This window comes from Pteronotus mesoamericanus, unplaced genomic scaffold, assembly GCF_021234165.1.
Source record: "Pteronotus mesoamericanus isolate MK-2021 breed Mesoamerican mustached bat unplaced genomic scaffold, CSHL_Meso_final contig_61, whole genome shotgun sequence".
Classification (NCBI taxonomy): Eukaryota; Metazoa; Chordata; class Mammalia; order Chiroptera; family Mormoopidae; genus Pteronotus; species Pteronotus mesoamericanus.
In genome coordinates this window covers 8,980-20,935 of record NW_026555217.1, presented here as the reverse complement: position 1 = coordinate 20,935, position 11,956 = coordinate 8,980, and the positions used below count along the sequence as shown (strand labels likewise).

The 11,956-nt window shown below is 42.8% G+C and overlaps 1 gene segment (V, D, J or C); it reads left to right on the top strand.

Moving 5' to 3' along the window:
* Positions 1 to 7,812: 7,812 nt before the first annotated feature.
* Positions 7,813 to 8,257, top strand: LOC129076564 (immunoglobulin heavy variable 4-61-like; the record flags this gene model as incomplete). The annotated part of the segment is given in 2 exon segments: positions 7,813 to 7,858; positions 7,944 to 8,257. Coding segments are annotated over 2 exon segments (360 nt in total), but the record flags the coding sequence as incomplete, so codon positions are not given.
* Between the last annotated feature and the right edge of the window lie 3,699 nt (positions 8,258 to 11,956).

Sequence of the window (11,956 nt, the reverse complement as noted above, 5' to 3'; positions counted from 1 at the left end):
GACTCCATGAAACAGCATGAAAGCTGTTTGGGGAAGGGTGGGATGCACCTGCAGAAGACCAGTTGACTTGCATCCTCAGAGACCTCACATTTACGAGTACATCTTATTCTAATTCTATTTCATGGAAAGTCACAGCAGTATCAAGTTATTATGCCCTATTTATCAAAACTGACAATTATTCCTCCATACCTATGATGATATTGATGTTCTCTGAATCTTCTTTGGCAATGAAAATCCTGACCTGTAAACCAAAATTTCAAGAGTTAAAAGTAGATATATTTTTAGAGGTGACTGTTGAGCAGACTGTATTCTCTTAGCATGGGAAAATCAAACCATAAAGAGATTTGAAATATTAACACAACCTGTGCACCCAATGTTCATGGCAGCACAATTTACAATAGCTAAGTGATAGAAGCAACCTAAGTGTCCATCACTAAATGAGTGGATTGAAACACTGTGGTACATTTACACAATGGAATACTATGTAGCAGGAAGAATGAGAGAGCTCTTACCCTTTGTGACAACATGGATGGAACACGAGAGCATTTTGCTAAGTGAAAGAAGAGAGGGAAAGAAGAGAAGGAAAGACAAATACCATAGGATCTCAACTATAAGTGGAACCTAATCAATAAAGCAAAACAAACAAACAAAAAAACATGTAAAATAGCACCAGGGGCATTAACATAAAGAATGAAGTGAATGTAACTAGAGGAGATGGGAGTATAACGGGGAAGAGAAAAGGAATGGTTGTCAAGGGACAAGTATAAAGGACCCATTACAAAGCCAAAAGGGATTGTGTTAAGGGTGGGAGGTGAGGTGGGTGGGGCAGGGGAAGTGATAGCAGGAAAATGGAAACAACTCTACTTGTTGGTTTCAATAAAAAAGAAAAAGAAAAAAGAAACATATACAACCATTTTAAAGAATAGAATAGTTCAACCTCTTCTCTGCTAGTATGGATCTGAGTCCTTGTGGAAGCTTTGAAAATAAACTAATCCTATTTCCAGGTTTCTCAAAGAGAGGACTGTGATGGTCCAATGTTTGTTTGCATCATGTTTGTGCCTGGGTTTGGAGATGCTTGTTTCCACCTCTGCTCAGGGGTCAATGCAGGAATAACAGGTAGAGTTGGAGGTCATGCAAAGTCCTTCTTGGTCAGAAACGAGATTATCTAAGACAACTTTAGGTAGAAAGTCCAGAGATTTCTGAATAATAGTCACCCAGCTGATATTAGACTTTACCTGTATATTTATAATATTGACGGAGTTCTTGAAGTTCTCGCGGGACCGAAAATGTCTTTAGGTTTCTCCTTGTCATCTTCCAGAACAGAAATCTTCACATGTCGCCTGGAAAGTCAGCCATAAACCTTTTGAATAAAAAGGTCCCAGGCAATGTCTGCACAGGGTTGTTAATTCTCTTCAAAGTCATTTTTCATTCTTAAATCTTAGCTGATATTCAGGATCGAGGCATGTCTCTCTCAGACATGACATTCCAGTCAAAATCATGGTTAATAAAACCACAATTGGAAACTGGTTATATGTGTGCTGTCATGAATAAATCAGATTCCTGCTGGATCTATGCAAACAAATATGTTGCTATGGAAATAACAATAGTCATTCATTGAGTCTCTAAATTCTGGACGGATCAGGTAGAGATAAACATATAAATGCTGCAATATTGGTTATTAAATTATAATATACCAAATTGCTCTATGACAAATGCAAGTTTTCTTATGTCTGGAAAACAAAAAAACTAAAAGTTAGCTATTTTTGACAAAAGTGAACAAATTACAATCATCTTCAGTTCATCCTCTCCTCTAATCAATTTTATTTGTGTGATTATTTGCAAGTGTTTCTATAAATCCTGTTATTTCATAGAATTCTAGCAATCTTTCTCTCCTTAAAAAATCAGACCTGAAGATTCATTCTGAAGAAACTTGCAATGATATGGTTATAGATCTAATTACAATGGAATTGACAAAGAAATTTTCTTTGCTGTAACAACATTTTAAGTTATCTTAAAATTACAGATGAAATTTTAATTTTAAATATGTGTGTAGAAATAGAACATAGTTATTAATTTGTTTTTTACAAAGATAATCCCCATGTAGAATAAGCATATCAAGTGAGCCTAATTGGTTCAAAATATCTTTTGCCAAAGAAGATAGGACACATCCATGTGACATTCTAGGAACTTACTGGAATGACACAACACCAATTTTACATCAAGGAAAAGTGTGTACATATACACTTTATATATATACATACATACATATATATGTATGTATATGTATATAAAGACTTTTTAAAATTATATATAATTAAATATATAAATGTAAACAAACAGACAAGTAAATAAATAAATAAAATTAAGCCCTGGGGTTGTGGCTGGTTTGACTCAGCAGATTGAATGCTGTCCTGCAACCAAAGGCTCACCGGTTCAATTCCCAGTCAGAGCACATGCTTGGGTCACGACCCAGGTCTCCTGTAGGGGTGGCATTAGAGGCAATGACACATTGATTTATTTCCCTTCATTTCTCCCTCCCTGCCCCTCTCTCTAAAAATAAATAAATAAAATATTTAGAAATATTAAACCTTGGGAAGATTTTGAACATATTCAACCAAAAGATTGTATATCATTATGAAACAATATTTAATTATTGGATATTGAGTTTCACAAGGTGACAATATAAGAATCAAACATAAATACATGCTAGCAAAACTTTACTTCTTTCAATAAAGAACATGGGTTTTTAAGTAATCAAGTACCTAATTAACATAACACATAACTACTTTTAAAAATATACTCTCTTTTTCTTTCTTTGCAAAGGGGAAAACTTTTCCCCTTTCAACTGACTGAAGAAAAAACAAAGAAAATCTGTTTTACATTACTTTTGGTATTTAGATTCTTTATTCAGTTTAATTCATAATTCAAGTTAACTGTGTAATTTCCTCTCAAGATTGCATTCTATGAACTTTCATTTGAATAAGCTCACTGTGATGTATACAGTCTTTCTGGAATATACATAGTCTCTTTTAGTTGGCTTTTAAAAACTTAATCAGAAATGAGTGAATTTTAAATAGAAAAATATTTTATTTTTCTTCAACAAGGGTTTTCATGCCTTATACTTTTATTGTGAAACCATACAATTGCTCTCCAAATTAATTAGAATTCTCAATTCTTAGAAATCTTGATTTTTCATTACAATTTAATGTAAGTAATTAAGATTCTTCAGACTGATATTTTTATGAACATTTCATGAAGTTTAGAAACAGGCCTTTTTTTTCCATTGACAATCATTTAAATTTTCAGGATATGTATTTCCAATAAAGTACAAGATGTACTAAGTAAGCAATCCAAATCCACTTTCTAGGTTCTCTGCCTTAAAAAGCTAAAGTAAGCACATTCTTATCAATTGGTATTTTAGTATCAGGTTACCTCAAAATATCTATATATTTAATGATTTTCACCGTTTAATCTAGCAAAACCTCAAAGTTCCAAGATGCTGAACTTTGGAAAACTGCGTTTATATATGTTTAAGTCATATAAATGTAATATATCAGGAATATATATATTTCTGAAAAACTGTATCAGAAATTTTTAGTTTAGTTTCATCTATTTATTAGTTCTTAAAACTTCATGACAATTTAAAGTCAATTATTAACCCAAGCCATTTTCTTAGCAAATTCTCAAACACATAAATAACATGAATTTATTCCTGCAAACTCAGGCATAACAAATATTTATGCTAATAACTTTATAAGAAATTGATTATATTTAACCAGATTCCATATCATTTTTACACACATGATCCTGAAAAATAATATTTTGATAGTTCTTTCTTTTTCCATATGTACTGACAATATGAATAATAATGGTACTGAAGACAAGACCTCCTTCTTCTCCTGTGTCCTTGACAACATCACGGTGGCTGGAGGAGAGCAGGGGAGACCTCCGGCCTGGGTGCAGAGCGGCTTGGCTAAAAGGGGTCTTTTATCTTCTTCACAGGGAAAGGGGCTGTCACCCCTGCTATTTCTGCACCCGCACAGAGTGTAGGGGTTGCACTAGTTTTCCCACAGTTCCCAGAACCAGCACAGCTCCCACCCTCCAGGGGAAGGTTCAGAGTGTTCGAAAAACTTATCTCATGGTTCTTCTCTCTGAGCTGACAGTCTAGGAGGGGAGGAAACCTTCCTCTGCCCTCTGGCCCTTCAGTTTAAATCCTTTCTGAGTAGAATCTGATGATGTAAAAACATGGATGCTTACACCAAATGTATAGTGTATGTACCAGTCATTGACTTCCCAGTCAGGGCACATTTGTATTAGTTCTTTCCTTCCTGCTATGAGTTGACCAGTCGGCTAAAATGTGGCTTAATGTCCTCTCTGATGGGCCTGAGATCCAGCTGCCTATTTCCAAACAGAAACAGAACATCTAAAATGAAGACAAACCTCAAATGAATGAGGACTCTCAAATTACATCCTCTAAAAGAAGAAGCTGGGTCATTAGCAAGAAAGAACTTCACAAGTCATAAAAGGCACAACACCCAGATGACAGAGACATAAGTTCTCAAGGACACAGCCCTGTATGACTGTGAGAGACACTGAGGGGAAGTCAGCCTGAGCCCAATGACACTTCCCTGGGGGAGACAGGAGGGCTGGATTTCAGGAAGTGCTAAGGACACCAGGAGGTGTTCAGGACACAGGGGTACCTCTTGGCATCCCTGCACCACAGAGGTCACCCCCAAGGAGCAGGTGTGGGTCTGAGGGGAGGAAAGAAGAGGCTTCCTCTTGGGAGCAGAGTTTCCTCTTAAAGCTCTCAGCTGCATCCAGGGACAATATTTTCTTCTTGGTGACTCTCATTCCCTACATTCTCAGTGCAAACAGCAAAGGGAGAACAGATATTGTCTGTTTGCTGATGAAAGACCACCCTGTGCCTGGGTCCTTTCCTTCAATGCACTCCTGTGTGACATTTTCCCACCTTGGCAAAGAACCACACTGACAACAAAGACAACCTCTGTCACACAAACTGTGTCTCTCCCTCCCCTTTGTCCTCATCCTGCTGCTTCCTGGATGGATGGGAGACCATGACATAGGACCTCGAGCTCACTGTGGAAATTATTACTGTTTTTCCTATCTCAGGACAGCCTCTGGTCACAGGTGCTTCTTGTCCATTTCAGGTGATCATGTGTTGACTTCTTTTACCTAAATGTGTTGCCTTCCTCCCTTGTACTGTGGCTCCTCCTCTCTGATTAGGAAAATCACAAAATTTCTAGTTTCCAAGCAACTATTGGAAACTCAATAGCAAGACGTGCTCCAACGTCACAATGAAACATCATCCCCATTCAAAAGAAGAGAACCTTGGCAGATGCAAAAACACAGATGAGCCTTGGAGACACAATACATGGGGAAGAGGCCACTCTCAGCACCACAGTGGCTGTGTGCTTCTAGGTCTGTGAGAGACGAAGGATCCAGAGCATGGAGGCAGAGTACAGAAAGGGTAACTGGGCAGGAGGACAGGAGATGGGGAGTTGTTATTTAAAGGGCACGGTGTCAGTGTGGGAAAGAGGAATTCTGGACTTGGAAGGTGAAAGATTACACAAACTTTTGGACATGTTTAATGTCATTCTGTGCACTTAAAATAGATTAGCCTGCCAAAAATTTGGGGCAAAACTCTCAGAAGTGGTGTGACTGTTCTATGTGTATTTCCAGGAAAATAGAATCTAGGAAGAAGGGAAACCTGTTCCAGGACTCTGGGGTACAGGGGTCCCTGTGCTGAGAGCAGTGTGTGAGGTGGAGACGTGAGATCAAGGAAAGTGGGTTAGTCACATCCTGAGAGTGTGCAGGACATGACAAGGACCCGGAACTTCTTTGAGGGAGATGCGATGTGTGTGGCATATCACTAGGACCCTACACTCTAATATATGGAGTCACCAGGATGAGTTGTGGGGACACACAACTGACCAGGACACACACACACAAGACCATGCCACATAGAATGGGCCCAACCTTCTTAGGAGACACCTTGTCTCCATGAATATTGACTTTGAAGCATCCTCTGAGCAGCTAACCTAGCATGGGAGTGAAAAAAATGACAAGATCCTCAACAGGGTCCACTTATTCAGGTCTCAGTATCTAAAGCTCCTGGAAAATTGGGACACGGAGACACCCAGGCACCCTCCTGAAGTGGACCTCTCGGCAGCATCGCAGGCAAAGGTGAGGAGGGGAGGACTTGTTCACTCTGAGGGCCCTCTGGGGAAGGTGAGGACACTATGGGCTTTTCAAGCCCCTAAACAGAGGCTCAGTTCTGCTCCATGTTGGGGAGGATACAGGAGCTGGTTACAGAGCATAGGTGTACACTGGGGCACAGGCGTGCTGCTCACTGGAGGATATGTTCTCACAGCATCTCTCCCTTGGCTTCCACCTCCCATTCCCTCATGCTGGTCACAACAGGTGGGATCCAGCAATGTTGATGGGCCCCCTAGCCCCTGCAGGACAACAGTGTCATCCCCACCACAGATGTCACTTTGGTCCCACGTGGCTGTACCAACCCATCATTCCTGTAAACAATGGGGGGATCTCCCAAGACATTTGTCACCTGAGGTGAGTTATCCTCTCAGCAGGTCCTTAGATGCCCTCAGTCTGTCCTATGAGCCCCAGTCCTTGCTCTGCACTATTAGATGATGGGCACTGCAGTGGCGAGTTTCTGTGGATGGAGGGTGTTTGAGACCCGGGTAAGGGAACCTGGTTTTAAGCCTTTATCAGGCTGTTATATCCCATCCTGTGTTCCTCTTTAGTTTAGTGATTGAATGAAAGATACACCTACTTTGCAATTTGGTTTCTCTCCACTTTTTGGTTTCCCTCACCTTGTCCTTCATGAGCTCCCTGTCCCCTTCCCAGGACATCAGGCCCCAGATCCACCCCCAGGCTCTCAGGTGAACACAATGATGGCAGGTTCCAAACTGACCCTCTGTGACCAGGAAGCAGGGCCCATACTCCTCACATGTTTCAGGACATGGCTTGGCACAGTGTCAGTGCCCATGTTGCCCTGGGGAAATGTGACTCCAGGACACATTGGTCCATGTAGTCTAGGAGCCTGCGAGGCCTCCTGAGCAGCTCACCTGTGGGAAGGGGCTGCTCTGCATGGGAGGAAGCGAGATGAAAGGGCCCAGCCTGTGTAACACCTGTGTCAACTTCAGGGTCTATGGTGGACTCTGTGCAGAAGGTCCTAACCTGTGTAGCCCATTTCCTGGAGTCGGGTTGAGACAGAGGCTGCACCTGCACCACCAGCTGCAGGCACAGGACTCTCACCCAGGGCAAGGGAAAGATGGTTCTTTACTTTGCAATATTTTTACATGAAAATTTAAATCATGTTCTTTTTATATGAAATTATGATTATTGAATGTGAAAAGAATGTGTCTACTTCATGTGTTCCTTTGGACTTGGGAAGTTGTTTGGCCCTAATTTTAATCTGTTTTAATATCCACTTGGATAATCTATGAAAATGAAATAATGTGATCCCTCACACAGTTCAGCTTTAACTGTTAAACAAAGAAAGAATGGCTGTCTATTGGCATGATCCAAAGAGGACTCACAACCAAATACTCTCCCAGACCTGACTTTTGTCATAGGGTCCAAGAGGAGAAACGTGCTCAGGGCACAGGAGGACAGTGGCCTCGCTCTCCCCTCACTTATGAGACTTGAGTCTACTGTATGCAAATTTCCCTCTGTTCCAGGTTAAAACTTTTCCTGAGCTGTGGAGGCTCACAGCACTCTCCTCACAGAGGGCTGAGTCTCTGGGGAAGGCAGACCTGTGTGTAGAAGATGAGGCAGCTGGGGCTCCTCCTGTGCCTGCTGGCAGTCCCCCAGGGTGAGTGTCTCAGATGTCAGACGTGGGTCTATGAGATGATGGTGACTGCACGTGACTGCCTGGGACTGATGCTCTCTCTCCCCAGGTGTCAGGTCCCAGGTGCAGCTGCAGGAGTCGGGCCTAGGAATGGTGAAGCCCTCGCAGACCCTCTCCCTCATCTGCACTGTCTCTGGATTCTCTATCACAACTAGTAGTTATGGCTGGATCTGGATCCACCAGTCCCCAGTGAAGGGGCTGGAATATATCGGGTACATAACTGGTGGTGGAAGTACTTCCTACAGCCGGTCCCTCAAGAGCCGAGCCTCCATCTCCAGAGACACATCCACGAATCAGTTCTCCCTGCAGCTGAGCTCCTTGAGCACCGAGGACTCAGCTGTGTATTACTGTGCAAGAGACACAGTGAGGGGAAGTCAGCAAGATCCCAGACACAAACCTCTCTGTGGGAAACAGAGAGGCTGGACTGCAGGGGGCACTCAGAACACCAGAGGAAACTGGAAAACTGACACTGGCCCACAGTCTCTGACAGGCCAGGACCAACCTTCTGACTCACTATTCCTGCATCAACATCTGCTCCTGCTCCTGGGGAGACACTGGTCCAGCGTCCTCTGTGACACTAACCTCGAGGCTACAGGCAGTGCACTCTGAGAAGAGGGACCTGAATGCTGTACGTTAGAGAAAACCTCCACCCCAAAATCACATCAGTATTGGATACACTGAGTGGACAAATTGATGCTGTGCCTGAGTCTCCCCAGGACAAGCCAAGATCTTCTCATCATGGCCTCTGCTTGTTCCAGGTGCCAGGGAAACAGGAAACCACAAAGGTGGGCACTCACCAGCTTTCACATCAACCTTCTTGGCTTTATTTCCATCTCCATAATAGATCCTTCATTTGTGCGGATGGGAGTCGAGATCCTGCCCATGTGTTAGAAACTGGGGTGAAGTGCAAACTTGGGTCACTGCCATGAAACTTATCACAGTGTTTGTGTATATGCAATTTATTGAACAGTAGAAGTATATTGGCATTAGGGCTATGCTCAAGGGATACTTACATGGAACCTGCAAGCAGATATCCTGTGGACATCAGGACTCTGAAAGCCACCAAGAGCTTCTTAACTCAGGGATATGAGTGAACCTGTGCATCTGGCACGTCCAGCAAAGGGGCTCCCCGGTGGCTGTACAGTGCTCTGACTTGGGGCTCCCTGCCAAGTCACTGGGGTTTACTAAGGACAATTCTGTTTGTCCTGATTTATGTAAGTGCATGGTGTTCTCAAGGGAGCATCCTGAAGCCAGGGCTAAATTTTGGCTTCTGGACAGGAGACACTGAGAAGATATATTAGCATGAATGGTCTTCAAAATTTTTAAATGGCACCACACCCAGATCACAAAGAGACAGGACTCTCTTGGTGAACAAAAGAATAAAGTACAATCCAAGCCCTTACAAGATAAGCAAGCAGACAGAGAACACCTGGAGCTAAAGTTGGGCATTACAGAGACTGAAGCCCACAGAAAGCTCCCACACAGAAAAGGTGAGTGCTTTCAATAATAATCCAGGAATCCATAATCGAAAACACCAAACATACCCTCTAAATTCCACCCTAGAACTGGGATTTTTCTTAAATCTCTTTGAGACATGCCTACTGCCATGTGACACATTGATTCCTGTGTAGTCACGCATGCTAAAAAGAACACAAGTGGTGGTTCTCGGGGCTCACACTCTGGCACACGAGGGCCTTTGACCACTTTCAGGTGCTTCAACTCCCATTAAACTCATTTCCTTTTTTAGCAAATTATTTAGAGACAACTGATTCCTGGAGAGGGACAGCAGGGAGTCATTATCATAAACAGAACTAGACAGTTCCTGGGTAACACTGTGCAATTCTTACATTTCTGCAGCCCTTGCTTTGGGGCCAGCCTGTCGCAAGCGGTTGGAACATCAGCCAGAGCATCCCAGGCCTTACTGGGTGGGACATATTGTTCTTTCTACTTTACAAAAACTATAACAAAAGGCAGGTTTTGTATCAAAGCCCTTCTCAAAATCTCATTGCAGGCAGAAGGGTGTAAAAGGAGGGAGAGAGACAAGGAGGACAGAGAGATCAGGAGAGAGGCTGAGAATGTTCAGGCAGTGTCATTGCTGGTCCTAACATGGATGTATACTTAGAGTGCCTTAGAGGTGTTTGGTGGCAGACAAATTCTTGTCACTGGACAATAAACATCACCCAAATGTATGGTCAAGGTTATATCTTGTACAAGCAGGATGAAGAATGCTGGTGCTTGAAATATGCTCACAAAGAAACAGAGAGAATATGAGTTATTTTAATGAGTGGTTTTGTACATCACATTGTAAATCTATTTGATGTGTAAGTCAGAGGAATATACCATTTTATTCCTTGTTATGTTGGCTTCTGGACTGTGGACTTCCAGCCTACATGCCTGTGGGACATAAAAGCCATTGTTCATTTGCTTCGCAGTCCATGGCACACATTTATAGCAGCTTGAAGAGTCTCACACCGGGAGTCTGATGGGATTCTTCTGCATCTAGAACCAGTTTCCTTGTCCTGTGATCTCTTTCTCTTTACCCACAGCTTAGAACAGGTCACCTGGCATCAATGGTCACTTCTCTCTTCTCCTGGAGCTGCATCTCCCTCTACCTCCCCTTAAAGAAGCATTTATCATAATCAGACTTACAGATGACCCTGGGAAATCATTGGATACCAAGATCTCTAAGTTAACCAAGGATGGCAAAGTCTCCTGGAGCAGTTGGACCACCGAGGACAGAATAGAAACATATGAAGGAACTAATTATTTTATTTTTTTATTATTACTTTCATATGTTCAATATAAGTATTTTTTTCATATTATCAGAGGGAAAGGAAGAGATAGAAACAAAGACAGGAGAGAGAGAGAGAGAGAGAGAGAGAGAGAGAGAGAGAGAGAGAGAGAGAGAGAGAATTGTCTCTCATTCACACCTAGACAGTGAATCATTTGTTTTCAGATCTAGGATCAAATACACATTCTTCAGTAGAAGAATGTCATGCAACCTAATGAGCCAAACTGTCCAAGACTGAGGCTTAATTCTTAACAGACATGTACCCTTGGAGAGTCATACATTGAGGCTTTGTCATCATTTATTTAGCCAGTGCTACAGCTCCCTATATAGTAGGAGGACATGGAGATAGGGTCCCTCTACTGAGGTAAAGCAGACCAACCCCAAACCTGCAGCTCTGGGACAGGAACCCAGCCCAGGATATCAGGGTGTCCCCAGTCCATGTTGAGGACAGGACACAGACCACTCACCATGGAACTTGGCCTCTGCTGGGTATTCCCTATACCTATTTTAACAGGTAATTTATGGAAAATGTGAAACACTTTGTATGAGTAGATATGACTGGGCGAAATAGTGGACAGAGGACAGTTTATTGACAAGGATGTCTTTGTGTTTGAGGTTTCCAGTATGAGGTGCAGTTGGTGGAATATGGGAGACACTTCAAACTGGGACATCTCTGAGACTCTCCAGCCCAGCCTCTAGATGCACCTTCAGTGGCTCCATGTGCTCTGAGACTGCCAGGCTTCAGGGAAGGGGCTGGAGTGAGGCTCAGACATTAACGGGGATGGAAGTACCACATGATATGCCAACTCTCTGAAGGGCCAATTTAACTTCTCTGGGGTCAATGGCAAACACGTGCTGTCCCTGCGAATGGACAGCCTGGGAGCCGAAGACAGAGTCGTGCATTACTTTGTGAGAGAAACTCAGGGGAAGTCAATGTGAGCCCAGAAACATTCCCTGTGGAAGACAGGAGGGCTGGGCTGCAAGGAATGCAAGGAATTACCTCATATCATGAACTGTATAAAGATCTGACTCCTTGGCTGTGGGCTAGATGCTTCCTAGCACCACTTAGTTGCCCACATTGGTTGGACCCCTCATATTACACATCATTAGGACACGGATTGGTGTAGTGCCTTAGAGCAAGACTTTGGAACATGGACTCAAATAACCTACCCAGACTCACCAGGATTTGGGCACCTTGTGACACACTGTTGTACAGAGGAGGAACTCCTCCTTGTATAGATGTCATTGCTGACCCTGTAGGGTTCACTGGC